Below are 26,062 nucleotides of genomic sequence, written 5' to 3' on the forward strand. Positions count from 1 at the left end.
TCATTGTATAGGGAGCGTAAGTGCCTAATTCAGGCTTTGTGGATTGCAGTGGTGTTCCTGTGATTTTCTAGGTGCCATGATGCTCAGCATTGCAATACCCAAGACCCTTTGTGGATCAAGGCTTCTGTGATTCAAATAAAGTATTTGTGTAACAATTTGAGAATTTTTATATTATGTAGGAACTAAACGCTTTTGAAGGGGGTAGTTAAGACAAGTTTAAGATTTCTTTGTGACAAATTTTGCCTTTGGTCTGGAAGGCAATTAAAAAAAGTCTTTTGTAGTGACAAGTATATAATGAATCTGATTCTGCTTACTAAAGGTCTCTCTTCCACCCAAGAGAGCAAGAAAATGTGTAGCTGAATTTAGCATGAGCACCTAGATTATCAAGCTTGTTGTGTCTGGATCAGATACTATTTTTTTCCCCAGGGTGGTACATTTCTTTAGAAAGGGCAGGCCAAATTGTTAGAGGGACTTTTAAAACCATACATAGATACCTACCTTTCTGGAGCAGTTACAACCAAACATGTAATTTCTAGAAAAATTCACTCCTCTCAAGAATCTTAGTAGCTGTGTTTCCAGGAACAAATTTGTGAAGTTAAAGGTGGGAAACTCCTGAAACGTAATTTAACCAATACAGATACAGCTGTTTAAGCATAAAGTTCGAACACCACTCATCTCACCTGAGGAGAGCCTGACTTTTACAGACAGTATTTAGAACAGCTTTTAGGTTTTGGTCTTTGTTCCACATGGCTTGTTTTAAAAAGCATACAAAAAGACATTAAAAAAAATCAAGCAATCTTTTCCACAAGATTCAGGTGTAACCAAGATTTCCATCAAAGCTTCCACACTCACATGTTTTGGAATTCTCTCCCCACTCAATCATCAATAAGCACTTTTCTCCTCAGGACACGTGCCAAAATCATAACTATCGATTTTCCTTTTAGAGAATTAAATAATCCACTTGAGTAGTTTGCCGTTTTATCTCTGCTAAGCTACGAAAGATCCATTAATTACCATCCTCCCTTACTTCCAACTGTATTTTGATCTTTGTATTTTATGCTATTTAATCTGCAGTACTAATTAAAAAGATAGGTATGCAGATGTGTACATTTTAACAAACATCTAAAGTTAAATTATCTGTATTAACTGGCTTATAATCATTCCTGGTGTGCAAGCAATATTCACTTTTCACTGGCCTGGTTATAGAACAAGTGTATTCTTCACTGCCTCAACAAGCAAATGTTTTGAAAATGTGTTATTATTCCAACAAGATTTGCCCAAAGGGTAAAACAAGACAAAACATATGCACGCTGAAGCTTGGTGAAACTTGTGATTGTGTGTGTGTGAGTGTTAGTATAATTTCCATAATAAGGACTTAAAGCAATACTCTAGATGGCAAGTCCCAATGCTGTTTCACACAAGAACCCACATGTTTTAATGATTACCGAAGGCAGTCCAGCGAAAGCCTCTACTCAGCACCAACTGTCAAGAGGTTAAGAAATAGCATCTCACATATTCAGTTCCCCTCCTGGACAGTGTGTACATGAATCTAACCAGTATGTACAGCAAGAGGAAATGATATACATTTTGCATGTATACACAGCAAATGCACAATTTAAAAGGAAGTAATGCAATATATGATTTAGTTACAATTTGCCTGTGGGAACCCAAAGGCCAAGTCCAGCCCTCCTTAATGTTTGTGAAATCCGCTGATGTCAAGGGGGCTGCACAGCAGTGACCCATGGCAGAATTTATGCTAGGATGTTAAAATACTCAGATTTCACGGTTGGTTCTTCATCTCTTGCAAACCAATTATTGCTTTTAATCCAAACCAAAACATGTTGTGGAAATTTCATTTTGTTCTAACAACATTTCAGTTATTATTTCAAGTCAGTCAAGGGGAGTTAAATGTTTATATGCAAAAGGTTCACAAGCCAGCTGCTCCTTATGGCATTTCCACTTCAAATCTTTTGTGTTCAGTAGTTTAAACTGAAAGACACAATTAGAATTCTTTTCAGAGATATTTGGCATGTTAGCTCTTCAGCGAAGAGCAAATACAAAAACCAAAACACAAACCAACCCAAAGACAAGTATTATTGCAGAATAACTTTTTGCATTTAATATACTACAGAAGTGAGGCTTGTGTATAGTGAGTGGACTTCAAATTTTAGCTCATCTCTGATTTAAAAGGGAGAAGTGCTGGGGCGGGGAAGGAGGGGGAAGCTCGTATCAAATATAGCCAATGTCTGAATACACAGATAACACAGACCGATGCAGATTTTTTAAAAAAAAACAACATGTTCTATTTTATTATGTTTAGAACATTTAAAAAAAGACCAAAAGGGTGTTTTTTTGTTTGTTTTTTTTTAAAAGAGAACACACTATCAGAAATACTACTATTCAGTAAAAACATACTAGAGTTTACATGAAGCAAATGCATCGTGTGGTCTCTTTTAGCTGGAAAAAGTCATGAAATGTCTTGTGTCTGCCTTAATTTTATCAAAAGTTACTGAGCATTTTATTTGGAAGGGGTGGTGGTTTGGGGTGGGGGATAACAAAATTTTCATGTTTTGAAACTGCCAGAGATTTTGAAAGCTCACGTCAAGGGAGGTGTCTATTTTTTACTGTTCTCAGTTCACAATGGAGTAAGCATGGGAGGGCAAGAAATATGACATTTAAACATTCCCTTGCTTTATATTTCTGCCACACCTTTGGATAAAGTTGTTTGTATTGAACAAAGGCATCAAAGAGCACAGACGAACAAGGACTGAGGCGGATACGAATCCCACATTACATAAACAGCCCTGAGGCTTACCATAACCACAGTAATAGCATTTGAAGCAGATTGAGCTTCTGATCATTTGGAAATGTGCACGCAACTTTTCAGAGCATACAAGAACAACCTGCCTTTTCTCTCTTGTGAAACAGTTACTGTTACTGCAAGAAAGAGAGCAGAGACCACACAGAAGAAGTAGGACCAAGTCCTGTAGCCCTCACTGAGAAAAGCTCTTCACAGATTTAAAGGCAAGTTTTCAGTGAGCAAAAGCTGAAGGACTTGGCACTTACTGGAGATATTGCACTTGGCAAAAAGGGAGGCAGCTATAAAAGCAAAGTGGCAACACATGCCATGCTGCTGAACTTTTATCCCTTTTAACACTTCATGCTCTTTTCCTGGCATATGGATAACAACATGACAACTACCTGAAAGACAAATCCATTATTTTAGCCAGAGGAATTTAAGTTAGAGAGAGAGAGAGAAACAAAGCAAAGCAAAACAAACTGTGGAGGGGCTTATGCAATAAGAGGTCTGATCTCGCTATTATGGCCTGGAACAAATGGAGTTTCTTCGTTGGCACCAATGCAAACTGCACTAGAGCATCTAAAAATTTTAATCCCAACCAGTGTTTATTGTATAGAAGTGAATACAAATGCTGCAAACAAAAGTTTCCCCAACAGCCAATTCAATGCAACTTCATTAACATCCAGGGTTGAGATATCAACTCCCTGGCTACATATTTAGTACTCCCTTATGATAACCAAGATCATGGATTTGGAGGAAAACACCTGAGGCTAAGGCAGAGAACTGGAATGGACTGGTGACCCACACAAAAGGTCAAACCCAAGCTGTACTTTACCCAGTCTTCAGCTGAATGGGAGGGGATGCCACATCAGTCACTGAAGGAGTTCCTAGTTAGAACAGACAGAGTAGGTACCTGATATTTCTTATGTAAAAAATTATTAACTTGGGCTGGGGGAAGGAATCCAGCCCATGAAGGATACTATCTTTATATCACAGAGCACTGGTAAAAGACACAAATACTGTCTTTTCCTTTCTAGGTTACTATCAAGACATTCCTCACCCCCAAAGGCCCCTTTAGGTTGGCCACGCTGGTGTTGATACTTTATGATAATCAAGTAGTTAATGCCCAGTATCCTTTGGTGACAAATGATATGGACAAGGAAGATACCAAAAAAACAAAAACAAAAAAAAAAACCCCAGCACATTTTAAACTCAAAACAATACTTTAAGAAGAGACATGAAATAAGCCAATATTTATTCTTTCTTCTCACTATCCTCAGGGGTAGGGTCTGCTGGAGGCTCTTCAACGGTTGCGCTATTGCTCTCTGAACCAGTGTTACTATCACTAGTTCCTTCCTCTGCAGTACTGTCAACCCCTTCCTGGCCACTCTCCTTATCTTCGGGTGTGGACGTTCCTTCTTCGCCGTTCTGCTGGTTCTCTGTAGTTTCTTCTGGGTGAGCCTCCTCTGGAAGAAGACATTTCTCAGTGTCATTTACACCACTATAGTTGACTATGCAAATACATTTTAGGTGCTAGAGAGTTACAGGAGAGAAAGAATTGTCAGGGATATCTGATACTATTTAAGATCAATAATTTACATTGTTTAGAAATTTTTAGTAGTTACTGCTCTGGAAAAATCTCATAAAACATGCATGCATATATAAAGGTACCTTCCACACTACTTCTTAAAAGTACTCTGCAGCCTCTAACCCTAAGAAGAATGGTAGCCACAAATAAAAAAAAAAAGAAAATAAAGCAACAGAACTGCAACTTCCCTACCATGCTCACCTACCCCCAGCTGTTATGACAACAAGCTGTGGTTCAGAATGATGCAGTCATGCTTACAATATCTAATTCTTCCACTAGTGCCACCACTTTTGGTTCGGCAAGCAAATTTGACAGTGGGGGAGGTAAACAAGGGTTAAAGACGATAGGCACAGCCAGGGAAGTGCAGCTTTCCCATGTCTGCTAAAAACAGAGGGAGAGCTCCCTCTCTTCCTTCACTGATGCCGTGAAAACTCCCTGTTTTGTTTCAATCTACATTAATGACTAAAAGATAAGGTGAGATTTAGGGAAGGTTTGGAAATCAAATCTTTTCTACTGGGTGCATCACGCATCCTGCGCAATATGCTGTTTTTGTTGCTATACTTTTTTTCCCTTTTCAAAATTGAGGTTATTTAAAGGTGAAAACCCCCTAAACCTTAGTAATGGCCCTTCCTGCATGTTGTATTGACGTAAGAGAATTCTGAAGCCAGTCTTCAAGAGCTGTTACCTGTCTCCATGGGAGTGCTCTCTTCTTCCTTCTTCTCCTCTGTCTTGTTAACTGCTTGCTCTTCCTCAGGTGCTGCATTAGTTTGACTGCGTTCAGCTTGCTCAGCTGCTTCTTTTTCCCTTTCCTCTTGCCTCTTGCGGGCCTGTTCCTCAGCCTGAGCAATTTCAGCTGCTATTTTTTCCATGTCCACCTCCACCTTCAAACTGCATAACTAGCAATCAGAAGAGAAGAGTCCTTTTATTAATCCAGCACTTCGCTCTCTCAGTTTAGCATTTTGGTGTCAGGCAAAGCAGATACCTTGTGCATTAAGAATGCATTCTGAAACAACCCAGAGGAAAACCTCATTCTGAGTTCAGTAGTTCTGCATGGGACAATGTTTGCACCTTGGTTTGCTAAGTTTAAGAATGTAAAACGGAGAGCTCCAGCAGCTATAGAAGTTCAGTTCTATCACAGAGATCTGTGATAAGACTATGCAGCAAAAACAGAAAAACAATGTAGGCCTTGATCCTCAGCTCTATTCAAGGAATACACAGTGCATTTGAGAAGCATGCACACAAAGGTGGCTTTAAACTATCTTTGCTATCTCTTGACCTTGGGAGCACAGTGCTGGTCTCCTTGACTTCAGTTAGACCAGTCTGAAAGCTGCTTTTAATTATGTTGGCTGCCAATAATCCCACTGGGCCATTGCAGAAGCCTGGAATCACCAAGGTACATGGAAGTCCTCTGGCTAAGACTCACTGCATTCTATAGCTCTGGGGCACTACAAAAAATATGCTAGAATATGAACCCTCTATATTTAAAAGAGCTAGACTGAAGCTGGGCAGAGGACTCTCTTTGAATAATGTGCAACAAGTAGTGTCCTAGAAGGAGAGAGAACATTTTAAAGTTGTACCCTCTTCAGTTCATTGTTAAAGGATTCTGTGCTTTCCAAGAACTTCCTCTTCTTTTCCTGGTGGCGCTCTTCTATTTGCAGGAGCTCAGCTTCCAGTTTTCGCTAAAAATGAAAGTAACCGAGTTATGAAACTTAATACTCAAATATACCAAATACTGGATAAAATGCTTTGATGCATACAAACTATGTAGATCATTTTTTTTATATCCATCTCACCCTTATGGTGGAATCTGACTTTCCTGATTTGATGCTCAATAGCTGAAATGTACAAATGAGGGAAGCCCCCCCCATCCCTAAGTTGTAGCAATAAGAAATCAAAGAAATTGGATGGAATATATTGTGCCTGAAGGAGTTCTAGGCCCTTTACAAAAACAGAAGATGATAGGTGCTTGACCTGAAGAGCTTGCACTCTTCAGACATGCCATCTGTCTTTCTATACATTTAAAGTGTCTAGTGCATTATATGCACTAGTACAATACAAATGAAGATTAAAATGGGAGAAGTCAATCGGATGCAACACATTTTCCCCTTTCTTTTGCAATTTAAAAAGAAATCTTCACTCTTTCTTGTCTCTGCCTAATTTGCCCAAGTGTTATGTATATACATACACGCACAATATATATCAATCAGCGTTGTCTTTTCAATTGGTACACACACACAGGAATCTGTACAGTTGAAGTTAATTGAATGCGTCTTAAATGTGAGTTATTAGAAACTTACTTATGCTTTTAATTTTTCAGTTACAAATGTTAAAAAGGGGGAGATTTGCCACATTAAAAAGATGGCCACTAACAACTACCCAGCTATAGATAACAAGCTACTGAAAGTTACAACTGCACCAATATCTTTAAATCAAAAGCTTTTCTTTACCTGTTGAAGGGTTATAGAACTGCAGAGGACTGTGACGTGATGTATTGTGATAATTAAGAGGTTAATCTACACCTCTTAATCACTACACTTTATCCTTTAGTAGATACAAAATTGTGACATTGTATGATGCATGGGAATCACAAGAAGTTTGGACTTATCCCTTGCTCCTCCCAAAAAACCAGGGAGAGATTAGTTATCTGGGGCATGAAGAATATTGACACTTCAACAAGTACATTCAAGTAGATGATCCAAATGATTTTAAACTTGGAGTCCAGCCCAGAACCATTACATTTAATAAATTTTAGGTAATTAATCTTTACCTGATGAACCATTAAGGACTGAACTTGACGTTTGAGAACTTGCATTCTAGCTGTAGTAACAACGGAGCGGACGTCTGGTACTACACTTTCACTCAGTATCTCACTAATCAGACGGTGGTTCCTCTGAAAACGGGCTGTAGCTGTGTGCTTCATAGAAAATCCATCATCATAATCTGAAACAAAAATTTAACAAGTTAGACAAGTCTCATTAAACTGTATCCTTAAAATACATTGCAGTCTTCAATTCAGCCAGGAACAGAACTGCTGCCATGACAACATGAATAAGTTTTATGTACAAAGATACTAGATTTACAGAGCAGTAAAATAATCAAACTCAATTTTGAGACACAGTATTTTATGTGCTGTGAGACAGCAGAGCATGGGAGCTATGATTTTAGCCAGATCCTACACACAGCTACAAACTGATCTATTCGCTTTAAACAGTAATCAGTGCCTATGCCAACACACTACTTTTCATGTATCAAGAACAAGAGAAAAACACACCACACTGATTATAAAATAAGTTCTGTTATGCCAGAAATTCTAGTACTGAGAAGGCCAATTTTGATTGAAACTCAGACTGAATATTGCTTTTCTGGAAGAAAAAAAACAAACAAAACAGTTTCACATTTGGGATGTATAAAGTATTAGATTAATTTGAAAATAAAATTAAAAGTGGAAAATAGTAGGAAATGTGGCAAAGAGTTATTTCATAGATTTTCAGGCAAACGGAGACCTTTATCATCATCAGCCCTAGAACTGCACCAAGTGATTCCTGAAAGAAGCCCATACCTTCTGTTTTTTGCATCAGAACACAACTTTTAGAAAGCCATCCAATCCTGATTTAGACTTCAACTGACTGAAATTTATAGGTGATGGATTCTCTATTGTTTTACTACCCTTGCTGTTTAAATTTTAAAAGTGCTTAATTTCTACTCTGAATTTGTCTAGCTTCAGCTTCCAACCACTGGATCTTGTTATAGCTTCATCTTCTAGAAGAAAGAGCCTTCTACCATTAGAAAACTACAATCAGCGATATGTGATTTCAGTGTGAGATTGCAAGTCCCCTTCTATGCTGTCAAATGGTGGAGCAAGTTCACCATTGACAAACAAGTATAACCCACTTCAGTGGGAGATGCACCTGGTTATATCCAAGTTGAATTTGACCCAGGTATAAATCAGGTTGAATAGCAGGCTGTGAAATGCCAATTGCTAAAAAAATCCCAGGCACATTCATGTGTTTTACACAGTTTATACTGCATATAGCGGAAAGTGCTATTTACCACGGGAATTATCTCATGGCTGGGCTTGCTGGGGAGGGTGGGGGAAAGAGGATGTAATTGCCTGGCTGCATTTTTCACTCTCAGGTTTCAACAGATAATTCAGTCAGCCTTTTAGCATAATTTTAAAAACTGAAATTGACAATATCTTTGCGTAACTTTTCTCAGTGGGTGTGATATGGATGCCAAAGTGGTATTTCCTTTCAGTTAAAGAAAGCATTTTGACAGTTTCCTCATTAAGTTGCACTTTGTATTGACAAGTTATATTTTGATTGACAGAAGCAGCTGAACTTAAAAAGGCTTACGTGTGTTCAGTCACCAGATGGAATAAGTCAAAAGACAACAATCAAGTAGAGCCTGTCAGAACTACCTGCTGCGCCTATTATTAAAGTACAACATTCCATTCAAGTAGGACTGAGGGAACCCTATGCAGTATAAGGTACTGCGTGGACTAAAATAGGTCTGGATTTTGTCACAGAGGTCACAGAAAATGTGAATTTGAATAAAGTCAGTGAAATCTTATAAATGGTTGTAAAAATACATATGATTAGGCCTCCAAATTAAGTGTTGTTGCCACCTGGTTCTGTGACCCCGTATGCTACGTTGCAAAGCCAATCAAATTTGACCCATTAGCTCCTCCATTTCCATTTACGGAGGGGCAAATGGGACAAAACCTGAGTGGCACTGCAACCCCTCCCCGTGCACAAGGTTACAATGAGCAGAATGGGACAGGAGCTGCTGCTGCATGGTGAGTGCAGCATGAGCTTGCTCCCACTCTTGTGTATGTTGCTGTAGTGAAAGCTACATTCCCGCCCCAGCACCTCTGCTGTGAAATTTAGAATGGAAATTTTTAGCAAAATTGTAGCCTAAACCACAAATAACCAACTTGTCAAGTCTGAAACAGGCATTTTGAAAATATTTTTAACAGGGTTGCTACCCACACCATTAGAGGTTTACAAGAACTTTTTAAGAGTAGCCTGGCTGCTGGTGGTCAACTCAGTCGTAAGCTTAAGAAGAACAGCTGTGTACCTTAACATGTAGTTTGAGGTAAGATGATTCTGAAAGTTAGTACTAAAGTTATACATTTCATGTTTTCTTTGTTATATGGTGTGCAAGTGTTTCCCGTTATAGTCCAGGAGTAAGTCAGTGAACTATTAAGTTTTCAATACTGGAATAAAAACAGCTACCTGAAACTTACTCTAGATTTTATTTCCCATGGTGAAAATATACCTCACCAAAAGTGTATACAAATCTCCTTTCTGCTTACCATCTGGGTCTTCTGCTGGTTGGATGCTCATATAGGGTTCACCTTTCTCCATGCGTGATTGCCTTTGTCGGCTTTCCTCCTCTAACGCAGCCTCAGCCCGACTCTTTGCGTTGATGTAGGCAAGGTAAGCAGGCGAGTTATGGTAGGCCTTCATGGATTCATTGTACTCTATCTGAAATTTGACGGATATTGTTTTATTGAAATAAAAACTTATCTATTGTACCCTGGCAGCCCTGTTTTGCTTATTGACATTTGGGGGGAGGGATAGCTCAGTGGTTTGAGCATTGGCCTGCTAAACCCAGGGTTGTGAGTTCAATCCTTGAGGGGGCCATTTAGGGATTTGGGGCAAAAATTGGGGATTGGTCCTGCTTTGAGCAGGGGGTTGGACTAGATGACCTCCTGAGGTCCCTTCCAATCCTGATATTCTATGATTCTATGATCAGCCCAATGGTCCAAAAGGACAATTTGGTATAAACAATTTGCCTCCCTTTCTACTGCATTTCTCTTTTAGGTACATAGACTGAGAGACTAAGGCCAGAAGGGACCATTGTTATCATCTAGTTGATCTCCTGCACATCACAGGCCACGGAACCTCCCCCATTACTCCTGCAATAGACTCATAACCTCTGGCTGAGTTACTGAAGTCCTCAGATCTTGATTCAAAAAGACTTCAAGTTAGAGAGAATCCATCATTTAAATCTAATTTAAATCAGCAAGCAACCCGTGTCCCATGCTGCAGAGAAAGGCAAAAAATCCCAGGGTCTCTGACAATCTGACCTAGAGGAAAATTCATTCCTAACCCCAAACATGGTGATCACTTAGACTCTAAGCATGTGGGCAAGACCCACCAGCCAGATTCCTGAGAAAGAATTCTCTCTAGGGGAAAGAATTACACAAGAATTACTCTTTCATATTGCTCTTGATTTAGGGTGCACTACTAACTTGAGTGGTGGTGGAGCATCTAGACACAAGAGCCAAGAAGAATTTAATTCTGGGAAGTCTTATGCTATCCTCACTGCTATAATTAAAGATTAAATCTTGCAAGCAATTCTTTGTTTTATCTGTAACTACTGTAGAGTCATCCCATGTTTCCGATTCTATTACTTCCAACTATTTTACACATCTAGAAATTCTGAGAGTTAACCTTGACCCTGATCTCCTCTCCTCCCTCACTCCAATACCTCTTATCTCAGAGTCTGATTATCACCTCCTCCAGGACAGGACCAAACCATTTTTTATTTTTGTCACTTCTATCATCATGTATTGAAATTCTCATTTTTCATTCTTTTATTATGTTCTTCAGTCCATCCCTACACGTGGTTAGGGGTGATCCAGACAGTCTATTTTCTCACTTCAGGTAGCAGAACTGTATCACTCCACCTGCCTACATTGATTTACTGCCCATTTCAACCACTTCTTTAAATCTCACTTTTAAATCTTGCTTTACAAAATCAAAATAAACATTTTCACAGAAATGTAGGGCTGGAAGGGAAGTCATCAACTCGAGCCCCCTGCACTTAGGCAGGATCAAGTGTTTGTTCTTAAAAATTTCCAAAGATGGGGATTCCACAACCTTCCTTGGAAACCTATTCCAGAGCTTAACTACCCTTACAGTTAAGTTAGATCTCAAGAAAAACTTTCTAAGTCTCTCTTGCTGCAGATTAAGCCCATTACGTCTTGTCCTACATTCACTGGATGTGGGAGAACAATTGATCACAGTCCTCTTTCTAACTACCCGTAATATATTTGAAAATCCCTTCCCCAGTCTTCTGTTTTCAAGACTAAACATGTCCAGCCCATTTAACCTCTCATATAGGTCAGGTTTTCTAAACCTTTTATTGATTTGTTGCTCTCCTCTAGACTCTCTCCAATTTATGCACATCTTTCCTAAAGAGTGGTGCCTAGAATTCGACATAGTACTCCAGCTGAGACCTCTAGTGCCGAGTACAGTGGGACAATCACCTCCCGTGTTTTACATAGAATGCTCCTCTTAATACACCCCAGAATGATATCCTTTTTTTCAATTGCATCACATTGTTGACTCATATCCAATTTGTGATGATCCACTATAATCCCCACATAATATTCTGCAGTACTACCGCCTAGCTATTTATTCCCATTTTGTAGCTGTGCATTTGATTCTTCTTTTCTAAGTGTAGTACTTTGCACTTATCTTGGTTGAATTCAGTTCTCCCATTTGTCAAGGTTGTTTTAAATCTTTTTCTTGTCCTCCAAAGTACTTGCAACCCTTCCCAGCTGGGTGTCATCTGCAAATACTTGCGCATACTTTCCACTCCACTCCATTATTCAAGTCATTAATGAAAATATTGAATAGTCGGAACCAGGACTGACCCCTGTTATAAATACACCGGCCCAGTCTGACAACAAACCATTGATAATTACTCTTTTGAGTATAGTCTTTCACTTGTTTTGAGATGCTCTGTATTAAAGGTCAGTTATACGGTATGATATTGCTGTATGTACCTGAAGGTGTCTTTAAACTTTTACTAAATTAGTCCTTTTTAGTGAGTTAAAAGAAGGAATCCTTGATTTCGTTTCAAATGGCAGAAACCCAATTTAAAATAATTTTTCTGTTGGTTAAAAATAGTAAAGTGATATTTTGAATGAAAACAGTTCTAAGCACCTATTTGACCAGATTACCTATGACCTCAGATGCCTGAAATTTTAACACAACACAATAAATGAACAAGAGATGTCAAACGAACAGCTTGTAACTGTCCTACATAACTTTGGATATCTATTACTGTAGCAGCCTTGCAAAACTTTAAAATTATCAGCAGAGACACAAAATATATTATTGCCCTTTGTCATGATGATCAATAATGAAAAATTAATGATATTTTACTTGCCCATCAAAAAACAAACAACAACAAAAACATTCTGGCAGAGTAAAGTTTTGCAAGGCTGTCCCATAAAAACCAATTCTTATATACATATTCATAACTGACCAGCTGAAGCTACAGAGAATCAGTTTTGTAAGAGGATTTAGGTGTGGAAAAATCGAGTCCACTCATAGTTAAAATTCCTATTCAATATAAACATTTCATTTTGAGTATGGTCTAAAAACTGAAGTCCCTGTTGACATATGATTATTATTAAGATGCTTATCAATATACATAGGGCTTAGTAAATGATATACACATGCCACCATATAGGAAAGATGAAATTTGATTCTCAGAGTAGTTTCTAGAAGAAAAACATCAAACACCACAGGATGGAGGACATATTGTGGGGAACAATCCTGGAAAGGACTAGATGACCTAAGAAGTTATTTTCTATTTATATGTACTGTGAAATGTTAAAAGGTCCCAATTCAGTAAGGCATTTAAGCATATGCTTAACTTAGAGCATGAGAATACTCCATTAACTTCAATGGGACTACTCATGCTTAAAGTTGGGCACTTGCTTAACTACCTTGCTGCACCAGGGAACAAGCTTAACTCTTCTGTGACAGTTGTGCCAGGGACATAAGATGGGAGAATCAGCATTAATAACAAAAGATTTCATCCCTTACCTTTTCTGCTTCATATTCATTCAAGTACTCTTGCTTCTCCTCATCAGTGAGATCTCGCCACATCCCTCCAATGATCTTGCCAATTTCCCATAACTTCAAGTCAGGGTTGGATGCCTTCACTTGATCCCAGACCTTAAACAGAAACAGCTGGAGCTTTACTACTGATATGTAAACACTTCAAAATTAAATGTTTTATGGTATCATCTTAGTATACTTTCAGAAAAGATCACTATAAAACAAAACTGTATTAAGAAAAAGTCTGGCTACCTCCAGTGATTACTTTTTGGGGCAGGAAGACAATAGTACAGTCATCTACTGAAACTGGCAACAGCCTGATTTATTGACAACAGCTTCAGTTGTGAATCTTGCCCTTAAATCTGTGAATTCTATTCTAAAATGCACATCACTGTATCTCTGGGAAAAAATTAAACATATTATCATGCAAACATGTCCAGCAGCATTTATGTTCAGATACATGACAATGTGCATTGAATTTTTAAGATGAGAACTTGGACCTTCCTGTATTCAAAAAGTTTTCAGTCATGTTGATCAATTGCAATTCCAAAAAGTTCTGATTCCATCAAAAACCAGTTTCTAACTTTATATAAAAAAGAAAGCTGCCAGTGTTATTACTTGCCATGTGTGATTAGGAATACTATTTGACTTGATATGCAGCGGTGGGAGGGCTGTTGACTTAATTCAGACTGCTGGTAAAGACACTTTACTAGAAGCAGGAAGGCATGTATATTTCCTTCTGGCTCACCCACTCCTTGAAACTGGATCACACACCCTTCCCAAGCCGAAGCAGATTCCAGACTCTGCACAATACTCCCATTGCCTCTCAAACAGTTTATAAAATAATGAGGTAGTGCTGCAGGTTAGGTAGGTGAACACACACATTCCTCCCACTGCTACTCTTCAGGTCTAGCTACGCCACTGTACTATACAGAGGAAGTTCCGACAATACGTAGATCCTTGACAGCAGGGGCAACGGTAGTAAACAACCATTTCAAAGAAAATCTTAATTTTCCCTCCCCTAACCCTGTAGATAAAAAAATATGTAACAGGAAAATTGAGGGTGCTGACCTTTTGTTTGGGGGATAATTTTTGTTTTCCTAGAAGGTGGCATATGTTTAGACCATTGTTACCATTATTCTGATGGGGAAAGCAACTGTGTTTTAAAATTCCCTTGCTGAATAAGTAATCTCTGCAGGTTGTTAGAATTTAGAATTGTTGTTAGAATTAGAGTTTAGAAGTTGGAACTAAAATAACTAATCAATTGTTGGCATAAACTTAACCTTTAATGCTACTTATTCAACCTAAATCCAAAACACTGGGTACCCACCTTCCTGCTGTACCTCATGTAGGGCATCAGAGGCTTATCTGGTGGCTTTGGGGGTTTGGGAATTGTAATACCAGAGGAAGCCTATAAAAGAAACAAAAACAAAACGGATAAATCCATTTCTTAACATGAAAACTAGGCAACTTCAATACATAGCAGTCTGGGAATATAAATACTCTTGTATATTAAATACATGTACAGGTACTATAACTGGTCCTCATAATAATTTGCCAAATTCCCCCTCCCCTGGCCCCAAATGTATTTGTCCAAGTATTAGTTTGAAAAAGGTTACTAAATAAAAGTCCAACAGGGGACAATTTTCTAAAAACCAAAAGAGACAGCCTCAAAATTTGCTTCTGTTCACCGGCTCCAACAGCTTGTTTTCTCAATTTTGATGAGAATGACTGTTATGGTACCTGCTCTGACAACTAAAGAAATTACTACTGGAAAAAGGATAAGGAGAAAGTGTGAAAGAGCAGGAAATTATCTAGACATTCTTTCATTCAGTCCGTTTTAGAAATACACTTCTTCAATGAAATCTTTCAATGGGAACTTGGGAGTCAATCCAAATATTAAAAAACGTCCCTATGAGACTGATCCCTCAACCTGTGCATCATCTGTGTCCAAATTGCATTGTTCTTGTCCAAATTAGATTGTGAGCTCCTTGAGAGACCTTGTCTTCCTTTACGTTTGTACAATGCCAAGCACGTTGCCTGCACTTAAAAAAAAAAAAAGAAGACACTAAACAGTAAGTGTTATTGATTGAAAGCTGTAGCATCCACTTATTCTTCTGTTCTCTTCCACCTACACACCATCTCAGTTAAAAATAGTGCATTTATAATAAGACAAGGTTTGTTCCTCCTGGAATAGTATACTGACATCATCTAGTTTATAACAGCTGTAGATTCTAAAGGCCTCAATCCTGCAAACACCCGTGAGCAGTTCCATGGGACTATTTTCACATCTAAAATTAATCAGGCTCAAATAAGTATTAACAGGATTGGGGACTGAGGTTCCAAAAATACTTGAAAATGGCCAATAAGGTTATTGTTCAGTATTTTTGCTTTCAGTATTTTTAATCCGGATATTTTTATGTTTCACTACATACATGAAACAATGCATACATACTTGCATAGAGTTATAATGTACATGAGGTGTATGCATTACCAAATGTATACATATATACACACAGAGATGGATTTGAAAAACATTAACTGAAACTGTTTAATGCTTTTAAATTAACAGGAATTTAAAGATACCATACATATTAATATATGCATGGCAGAGAAAGCTGTGTATGCTTATGACATACAGAAACAATGAAAAGTCTGACAAATCTAACCTATTCATGTATTCAGTAACATAAATGTAAGTTCAGACACTACGTTCAATCAAACGCCAGCTCATACCTTCACTAAAGGGCAAGGGGGTCTTTTCTTTAGGCACCTTATTAAACAAGCTGAATTTATGGAGTTTAAAAAGGTATACTGCATTAAATGGCAACATCTATGGATTAACTGACAAATTCTTATTTGTATTACACTCTGAAGAGACTAGAAGTTGTGTAGATAATTTTTTTTTTTACACCTTTGCAAAGAAATTACACAAAAATTAAAATGATCATTTTTAAATTAATAATTTAAAATAGTGTAGGTCTACAGTTTTTACAGTAAATATTAGGCGAAAAGTGTGCATTTAAAAATTTTATTTTCTTTCTTGCTTGTATGTGAATCATGTTCTGCATCTTCACTCAAGCTCAGAGGTACCCCGTATCAGTACATTTCCTCCCACTTTATGCCAAGTATTTCTTAAAGGGTCTACAAAGCATCCACATTTCATCCAGCCATGGAGGACAGAAAGCAGGCTCCCTCATATTTTATTGACACCACTCATTTGGTTGGAGAAGTCACTGTTGAATCTGGAGATCTGATACTAACCATACAAAGTAAGACTGGAATGGAAAATAGAAACATGGGTTTCTTACATGGCACAATAGTGCGATGTAATCACCAGTTACAATTTCTAGTTTGGAACTTGCCTTTCCTCTCGTTCCATACCTATAATCTCAATAAAATGTATAATTCCCTCCCTCCAAGAGGAAAATATAATCCACACCCATATTTAAGAATCTTTCCTTAAATGTGCAGTGATCACTGAGGCGTCAAGCCATGGAATTCCAAAAAGACAGACTTTCCACATCTCAGATGGGAATAATAGATCTCTCTCGATCTATTAAATCAAAGCTTATTTTCCAGTACAAGGCTTCACAATGAAAGGGGGGAGGTAGGAGAGGAGAGAAGATGGGGAAAAAAAATCCGAGTTAATTTTTTCTCTTTATAAAAGTGGCAGCAGCCAAGATTCAGAAGAACCTAACTCTAAAGCCATTTCTGGTCAATTCCTGTTGTTTGCCGGATGATGTAATAGTTGATTCTCCTACCGTGACCCGGCTGTTGGTGCCCGGGTTCCCTCCCAGCCTGTAGTTGTTGTAGGCCAGATGGCTGTATGGATTGTATCCCACAAACCCTGGTGTGCTGGGCATTTGCTGATGGAAACAAATGAGACAAAAACACGAATGAGAAATGAGCTCAAACGAGGAAAACACAGAAATGAAAATGATCTGCAATATGGCATGCAAAAACAACTAGAATTTAAACAAGCAAATGAGGTGTAGTAGTTGGTTTCCTCTCAACATGTGAAGTACTCCAACAGAAATCTGTTCAGGAAACAGGATTTTTAGATGAACGTGTTACTATAAATTCAAAACTGTCATTTGATGTTTTATTATCAGGTGTGCAAACTTTTAACATGAGTGTGCTGTATAGCCTGCTTATGGCTATTAAAGTTTGCAGACTTTTCATAAGTGGCCAAACAATTCAGGAAGAATCTAGTATCCAACGAAACAAAATAATTTAACATACAAAGCAATACAGTGCATACGATTATGTGGAAATCACCAACATCATTCATTATGTGCACCAATGGAAGCACAGGCTATTGGACAAAAAAGTAAAAAACCCATTGATACTGATAGTAGTAGAACAGTGGTTCTCAAAGTGCAATCTGTGGACCAACAGTGGCGTATGAAGCCATTCCTGCAAAATTAAATGTTTTAGACATTATGCACCAGGGGGTGCAAGGGGATTTGATTAGAAGGCTGGAAGAGAAGGTGATCCATAGAGGTATCTTTCCCTCATGAAGTACTCTGCAGAATTAAAGAACTGGAGAACCACTGCAATGGAATATACATGTTAGATACATTTTTTTGTAGTTATCAAATCACTATTTAAATTGCTTCTAAAACAATTACATAATTTAATTAACATGTCCATATCCATTCCAGCAATTAAATTCAGTAGGTCAGTTTGTGTACATGTCTGTAATAGTGTGGGTCATTAAAATTTGGTTTCTTAGGGATTCATTCTACTCATTAAACCTTCAACTGTTACTGTCTCATTCTCTGTCTTTCTCTCTTCGAATTAATTTCCGTCTTGCCCCTTCTCCCTGTTCCCTTAGTTTCTTTGTTAGAAAACCCCCCACAGCTGTTTCACAGTGAGCTAGTCCCACCCTCAACTGTACTGGTGGTACCACCCCACTATAATTTTTCCTTTACAAATCTTTGTATTTTACCCTACTCTGTTCCTTGATGGTTTTAAACCTCAGCCATGCAGTGTCTAGCCACATTCTTCAGCAGAGTTGTGGTCTTAATTAGCAACACATGCTGGAATAATGATTTAAGGGGTCTCAAAGTACACTCTGTCAGTGGGATGTATTAGACTGCTGTTATAAACACAGTTAAAATGGAGTTCAGTGTTCATAAGAATCAAGACGTAGAGGCTCCATATCAAAGGGAAGAGTCTTATAATCGGAAGTGCACGTTCACTTTATAAACACTTCAGTGCAAAAATACATTGACACACTGCGGTCAATTTACTTTGACACAGAAGACACAGTATCTGATGAAGTGAGCTGTAGCTCACGAAAGCTTATGCTCAAATAAATTGGTTAGTCTCTATGGTGCCACAAGTCCTCCTCTTCTTTTTGCAAACACAGACTAACACGGCTGTTACTCTGAAACAGTAGTAAAGTTACACCTTACTTGCCAATCTTTAAACATTAATGTGTTTTACTGTTAAGCCTCTCAAACACAAGCAAAGCAGTTGCCATTTATTCAAATTTGTCATATGTAACTACTGTATGTAAACTCACTTTTCAATAAGCAGCCATTTCACTACAAGATCAGCACTGTATGAAATATGCCTAAACAAATTTTATTAGATCTCTCCTCCAAAATAACTGGACGCTATGATGTACAGACCTTAAGTCTTTATGGTTGCAAAACAGACAAATCCAATATTACAAAAAAGAAAAACACCACAGAAATGTTTATTTCATGCACACTGTCTCAAGTAAAGTGGATTAATGCCATTTTCAGTACTAACCACAGTAAGATTTGGTAGTGGAGGAAAAAGGCAACAGATGTGTCTGCTTTTCTGTTTTATCAACTACATTCATAGAGCGTAGATGAGATTCTCAAGTACTGTACATGAAGTACCGTGAGTAGTACAGATAGATGATGTACATAAGATAGGCAACACACATTGCTAACTGCACATCTGAGATCACTCTTTAAAAGACATGCTTATTTGATTAAAGAAAGTAGCACATCTGAAAATGAACATGAACAAACAAACACTGAATTCATGGAGAGCCCCACTGAAATCAATTGTGTTCCAAACATATGCAGGGACCTGCGTGCACAGATCTGATTGCAGGATCAGGGACTGTCGCATCAATCTGAATAGTAATATAAAACCAAGTAAGGTATTTGCAGAGCAAAAAAAAATTTTTAAACTTTGGACTCAAGCTGTTACCCAAACTGGCACACTTATGCAAAAATAGTCCGTCCCACCCCCGCAAATTTATATGGAAAGTCTACAAATTTCTTTGACACCAATTATATATTTCCTGCTCTCCAACCTCTTTAAATGTGGATTTTTGTTTAATAATAAAAAAAGTTACATATTTCCTATTTTGTAGTCACTGTCTACAGGACTGAGGAAAAAGTAGATCCTAAGAGCACTAATACAATTAAAAGGTCTGTTGACATTTTCTTTGGCAAGCTATTTCACTTGTGCCTCAGTTTACTCTTCTATAAAATGCGGATAATACTTTCCCGTCCCCACAAAGTGTTGTGATGTTTAAATTTGTAGAGTGTTCCAGTCATCGGATGCAAGTTGTTATAGAAGTACAAACATATTTTCAGATGCTTTCCTGACCACATTATGTCAAGAAAGATTGAATATTATATAATAAAATTTTCCAGGTAAATCCTCAACAGATTGATTCCTTTGCAAACAGAAGTACTTACTTTATACTATGTGAGAAACTTTATTCACACAATGCTCACATTACACAATACCATGGATTTCAATAAATTTAAGGTTTTCATCATGAGGGTTCCATTATTCTGACCCAATATAAATGAAAGTTTGCATAATTCTACATAACTGTGTGAATGCCACTGAAAAACTATAAATACAAATTTAAACCTACTGTAAAAAGTACAAAAAAGTATGTTAAAAACTTGGACATTAAGCTTTTAGAGGCAATAAAATTTAGAATTAAGTATGCTACTTAGTCCTTAGTTTACTGTTATATCAAATTGGAATATTTATAATGGATACATGGTTATCAGGCCCAAAGCCTAGAAACATTCACCCCTGTATTTAACTTTACTCATGTAGGTAGTCCCACTGTCTTCAGTGTAAAGTTAAACACAAATTTAAGTGTTTGAAGGATCTGGCCTTAAGTATTGAGTGAGTCTTATCCCAGTTTCCCCACCCCTTTTTAAAATTTAATTTAAATGCTGAATGTCATTTCAACAGTTCAGTGCAAATAGTCTTATGTTCATAATATTTTAATATTGGTAGCTATGACTACCAAATTATTGTCTTAAAAGCCAGACTACCAGATTTGTGTTAATGAGAAAATTCATTATACTTACGGTTGTGGGAGCAGGGGTGGGAGGTGGGGCATAGGATGGCCTTTCTGTTTAAAAGACAAAAGCAAATACATAACTTCCTGACAACTCAGATATATTATGCATACGGTATCCAAAAGTGTACTAGGCACAACAATAATTTGGTAAGAAACTTATGATAACAAGACAGATCCCTGTCCCAAAGAGTTTACAATCTACATTGACAAAACAAAATAAAAAAAAAAAAGAAAAAGAAAAAAGGGATGGAAGAAGAAGAGATGCATTTTAAAAAAGGTGACACCAGTGTCAGGTTACTATTCTTTTATTTAGATGTACTGGGGTAGGGAGAAATGTAGGAAGAGAATTCAAAAAAACTGTGCTAGCCACCATGGAAATTAAAGCATACTAGATTTTCTTCAGAGACAAGGAAATGGATTTGAAGTGTAGAGTTTGACATGTAACAGTATGCTTTAGGATGAAATAATTGTAGGCTAAATTCTACATTCAGTGGTGCAGCTCACCCCCTCCCCAAGTGGTTTAATTCATGGCTTTCGGTAGCATATAATTGGCATTAAATAAAAGCATGGAGAGGGAGCACATCTTTTCCTACTTCATTTAGAAGTTGCACAAGAGTAACTGAGTGCAGCATTTACACAATTTATCTTTATTAAAGAAGGAGCAAATCTCGTCCCTTGGTGTGGAAGGTCCTGCCCATTGGAGGGGGAAATTGTGGGGACAATAAGTAAGGGAGTATGAATCCCAAAGCCTAACTCCATTGGTGATCAGCGCATGCCACTGAGGTAGGCATGATGGGATGCGTCTTCTGCCACTATGGAGGACATACCCAGACAGCAGAAACTATTCCAGCCTTAAGACTGGAGAAATGGCTACAGAGCAATTCTGCAGCTTGTCAGGTAGGATGCTTGTGTGTTTCTTTCATCTTTTGGACACTTAAAGAAATCCTCAGTGCACAGCCCTGGCTGTGAACTGTGGCAATATCTAGTACCAACTGATTGGTAGTTCACTTATAATTACTGTATATGATAACATTCCTCTTAAAATGAGCCTGGTCCAGTAGCCCTTTTTCATGTGACAGCAATGGGATTATTCATATAAGTAAAGGCTGCTGAAACAGATCTTTACTTGTTAAATTAAAAAAAACAAAAACACAACAAAAACGTACTTGACATTTTGGTATATAAATTTTCAGCCAGCTGACATTATATCTCAAATTCTGAAAGACAAAAAGAGAACACAACGTCAGACTATTAAACAGAACAATTTTTGTTTTCATGAACCATTAAAACTAAGACCATTATAACTAGAGCATCTGCTTTTCAGGGTTTATTATTTTCATTTTTGGGGGGTTATTTTTAGCAATTTTGAGGTTTTATGTATATATGTCCAATCAGTTATTTTTTTGGGGGAGGGGCACCTCTTTGTATATACTGTAATGAGTAATCTGTGTAATATTTCCTAATGTGCTTTAATGTAGAACAAACAAATAGCATGTTAAAGCACACAAGGGAACCTTTAGCACACACCAGCACGGTCTACATAGACCAGGTAATGTGAGTATGCTTTAGAAATCACAGCCCTATAATGTGTACTGCTGCTATGTGTAGACAAGGTCTTAGATACAAGTAAGCATTTCCAATGTTTTTCCACAGTTTATTGGATAAACACATATATATATATTTTTTTTTGTATCTGGAGTGTTTTATTAATGTTTAAGAATATAAGAATGGCCATACTGGATCAGACCAATGGTCCATCTAGCCTGTCTTCAACAGTAGCCAGTACCAGAGCTTCAGGGGGAACATACAGAACGTGGCATTTGGAATGATCCACCCTTCTTCCTCTCCCGGCTTCTGGAAATCAGAGCTTTAGAGCTGCCCTGAGCAAGAAATTGCATCTCTGACAATCTTGGATAATAGCCATTGATGGAATTATTCTCCATGAGCTTACCTAGTTTTTTTTTTTAAACCAGTTATACTTTTGGCATCACAAAATCCCCTGGGAATGATTTCCACAAGTCAATTGTGCACTGTGTAAAAGAGTATTTCCTCCGGTTTGTATTAAAGTTGTTCTTTACTGGCTAAAACCTAACTTAAGGAGCCCTAATTATAACAATGTATTGCAGGTAAATTCACAAATTTGTCAGCTCTGAAGTGAAAGAAAATAAACAACTTCCCAGAAACTAGGCCTACATTTTCTTGTAGTGACTGATGAACTTTTTGTAAACTAGCTTGGCCCTTAAGGCTGAACTACTAGGATTAAATAAACAACTCTGAAACTGAAATCCAAGGTTCGTCTGATCTTCCTTGTAAAGATTTTACTTGTGCATCACTTTTAATAAAAATTATAGTACTATATATTGGATTTCAATTACTTGTCTTATATGGCTGGCTTCAAGGACTGGATATGAATACAGGAGTGTGCACATATGGTATCCTAAACAACAATATAAACAAGTTCATAGTAATACATTGTCACATGGCTAAATTGCACATCAGAGTAACAGGAAAAGCAAGTGTACCTGTTACAGCTAGTAATGTCATAGTCAATGGAAGCTGGGATTGTGCAACCTGTTGCAGGAGTAAACCCATACATGTAAAATGCTCTGTAAAATAACAGCAATATCCTGCTGGCCTCTCTCATGAATTAAATCCATTGAAGACTTAAAAGAGCAAGATTTGGGCCAAATCCTGTAAATGCTCAGCATCTGACATTATTAATGTTTATGGCACCAAATACTAAGACTGCTATGCACATGCTTCAATTTTGAACTTGTGATTATTTCCACACATAATGGACAACTTATGCATGTAAAATTCCAGGCATGCTTGAGTATTTGTATGCCCAAGGCCTACAGATAGACTGCATTGTTGACAACACTAGACAACCCTTACTAAAGAAGTTGCCATTCCCACACAAAGTCCAATGAAAAGAATGCTTACACAGATCAATTTAAAATGCAGACCCTGCTCCAGAGCAACAGAAAGATCTAATTACTCATCCAATTTTGGAGAGAGTAGGAGGGAATGTGATAAATACACAAATATAATATTTAATATGCAATTCCACTGCCCCCCCGTTTTTTTTTTTAAAGAGGCAGCAGATGCTAAGCACTCTGGTGACTCAGGTCACTTCTAAACACAGGGTTTCAAACCCTGATCATTTCAATCAGTAACATGGTACCTTAGAAAACCAGACCCACTGCAAAAAAAATGCCTAACTACAGCAGGGGAACTTGCTTAGAGGAGGATAGTACCGGCCTCCTCCTCTACCACTTTTGGGATCCATGTTGGGGATGGGGAAAGAAATGTTTTTAACTACCTTTCTTCCATCCCCCATGGAGGGGGTGTGAGGTAGCTCCCCCTCCCCCTAGGAGGTGCGTGGGTGGGTGTGGTGGGGGAGTAGCTCCCCCTCCCCCTAGGAGGTGCGTGGGTGGGTGTGGTGGGGGAGTAGCTCCCCTTCCCCCTAGGGGGGGCGTGGGTGGGTGTGGGTGGGGGGGTAGCTCCCCTTCCCCCTAGGGGGGGCGTGGGTGGGTGTGGGTGGGGGGCAGCTCCCCCTAGGAGGTGCGTGGGTGTGTGTGGGTGGGGGGGTAGCTCCCCCTAGGAGGTGCGTGGGTGTGTGTGGGTGGGGGGCAGCTCCCCCTCCCATGGGCGCGAACGCGGGGGTGGGGATCGTCTCCGTCTCTCTCCCTCAGCCCCTCCCCACCCCCCTTCGTAGGCCCAGGCTGCCGCCGAGGGGGCTCTGTGATTGCCGGGGCAGAGGCCCCCGCGCTGCAGGCCCCGCTCGCCGCCCCTCCGAGACTCACCAGCTCCGGCGCCGGCCTCGGCCCTTTGTTCCCAACCAACACCGGTCTCCCGGGTGCCCGGGCAGCGGCGACTGGGGGAAGCCGCCTGCCCTTCCGCCTCAGCACATTCCACACGGCGTCCCAGCTCCCCCGCTCTTTTGCTCCCGCCCCGGGTTTACTCCGATCCAGGCACCTCCATACACCACCGGGGGATTTTTATCGTTTACAATAAGGGCAGGGGGAGGACGGTTATTCTGTGGCGAATCTGAAGAGCCGAGCGGGTAAAGAAAGCCAAGAGGGGAACAGCTTCGCCGGGCCGGAACGCACGCCACGTGACGTGACGCGACGCGACGCGCCCACAAAGCGAACGGAGTGACGTCAGGAGAGCCTAGAGACGTGTCGGGCGGAGGTCAGGGGCCAGGGAGCACGTGATGCGCGCCTGCTGGGCGGGGGCGGGGTGGCGCTTGAAGCGTTGGTCCCTCCCGGCCTTTACAGTTCGTCTCGCGCCTTCAGGGCCAGCTGGAGGGCGGGGGGAGGAGCTGGGTTTGGCGCCTTTTTCTCTCTCGCGGCTGTTGGTCTCGCGCCTCCCGCCTGGCAGCCGTCGCCCGAGGAGAAGGCAGCGGGTTGGGTTGGGCGCCTTTTTCCTGCCTGCTAGCGCTGCCCCTGGGCGTCCCCTTCCGTAGGGTCCTGTCAGGCCCCGCTTCGTTCCTCAGGAAACAGCGGATGCGGGCCCGGCAGCTCTGCCCTACAGACCTCTGTTCCCGTACCCCACTGCTCCCTGGCACGCAGCGCTCATTATTAACATTGGGAGCTAGGTGCCCCGGCATGCGGTACTACCGCGCACGCTTCTTGTTATAACGCAAGGTGCCCTGGCACAGCTGCCATTACAGGAGGAAGCACCCAGGCATGGGGTATTGCCACGCACGGTTATGATTATAATGCGAGATGTCCCTGTGCCGCGTAGGGTTACTGCTGTAATATGAGACGCTGCGTCAGATGCCCCTATCGTAGGGTTATTTTATAATCCGAAGCTTGCCCCACTCAGCTAGTACTCTGAAAGGAGGTGCCCCGAGTGAGGCAGTGTGGACATGGCGACTGTTAATTGTATGAATTGATACAGAGTCTGAAGCAAAGTATGGGGCTTGGTGCTGGCAGAAATAAGGCCAGGACCGGCTCTAGGCACCAGCAAAGCAAGCACGTGCTTGGGGCGGCACAATTCCAGGGGTGGCTTTCTGGCCATCCTTTTTTTTTTTTTTTGGCTTGGGCAGTGGTGCACTTGAGATGGCAAAAAACCTAGAGCCGGCCCTGAATAAGGGCCTGCGTTTTCTCTTAGGCGTTCACAGTTTGTCTAAATCAGACCGTCACTGAAGAAATGTCACTTTTGCAAACAAATAGAAGGACAAGGTCACAATCTGTGGCTACAATGAAGACTTGCTCAAGTACAAGGGATAAATCCATGACTTGCATTTGGCTACTAAAAGACAAAAGGAACCAAAAATACATGTTTTATGATCAGCTGCATGAGCTTCTTTTTAAACCACCATTTTTACATCGTCAGAAAATTTATGAGAAAAAGGTGAGAAAATATCTTTTTATATGTGAAAAATATCCTTTTACTCAGGTTTTGCGTGCTGTTGGTAAAGGAGTCCATGGAGCAAAGTGCAGGTTGCACTTAGTTTTCGAGGTGGGACTACCATCCAT

The 26,062-nt window shown here is 39.5% G+C and overlaps 1 protein-coding gene and 1 long non-coding RNA gene across 5 annotated transcripts in view; one reads left to right on the top strand and one right to left on the bottom strand.

The window, feature by feature from the left end:
- Window positions 1–3,386: 3,386 nt before the first annotated feature.
- Window positions 3,387–24,672, bottom strand: SMARCE1 (SWI/SNF related BAF chromatin remodeling complex subunit E1). 3 transcript variants are annotated; one of them, XM_048829872.2, is made up of 11 exons: window positions 24,383–24,672; window positions 21,743–21,793; window positions 20,584–20,627; window positions 16,954–17,121; window positions 14,583–14,663; window positions 13,238–13,369; window positions 9,703–9,874; window positions 7,156–7,328; window positions 5,966–6,067; window positions 5,074–5,284; window positions 3,387–4,266 (listed from the first exon to the last, which is right to left on the bottom strand). In XM_048829872.2, the coding sequence occupies exons 2-11, from the start codon at window positions 21,747–21,749 to the stop codon at window positions 4,055–4,057; spliced, it is 1,302 nt and encodes a 433-aa protein (XP_048685829.1). In that variant the 5' UTR covers window positions 21,750–21,793; window positions 24,383–24,672; the 3' UTR covers window positions 3,387–4,054. The 3 variants fall into 3 exon arrangements, with proteins under 3 accessions (XP_048685829.1, XP_048685830.1, XP_048685831.1); XM_048829873.2 differs by having other exon boundaries at window positions 17,017–17,121; window positions 24,383–24,670; XM_048829874.2 differs by lacking the exon at window positions 16,954–17,121 and having other exon boundaries at window positions 24,383–24,669.
- Window positions 24,673–24,860: 188 nt separating this feature from the next.
- LOC125626657 (uncharacterized) overlaps window positions 24,861–26,062 on the top strand; it is a 225,423-nt gene continuing 224,221 nt past the window's right edge. For both annotated transcript variants that reach the window (XR_012666168.1, XR_012666167.1), the window contains exon 1: window positions 24,861–25,937. This is a non-coding gene — a long non-coding RNA (uncharacterized LOC125626657). The remainder of the gene's footprint in view (window positions 25,938–26,062) is intronic.

Source organism: Caretta caretta, chromosome 27, assembly GCF_965140235.1.
Source record: "Caretta caretta isolate rCarCar2 chromosome 27, rCarCar1.hap1, whole genome shotgun sequence".
In the NCBI taxonomy this organism is placed as follows: Eukaryota; Metazoa; Chordata; order Testudines; family Cheloniidae; genus Caretta; species Caretta caretta.

Excerpts from the sequence above, each read along its gene's own strand:
- SMARCE1 (XM_048829872.2), bottom strand. Across the intron at positions 14,664-16,953 it reads TGACCAGAAATGGCTTTAGA|GCTTCCTCTGGTATTACAAT; the intron begins GTTAGGTTCTTC and ends TTTCTTTTATAG. Across the intron at positions 4,267-5,073 it reads GAGCACTCCCATGGAGACAG|AGGAGGCTCACCCAGAAGAA; the intron begins GTAACAGCTCTT and ends GTCTTCTTCCAG.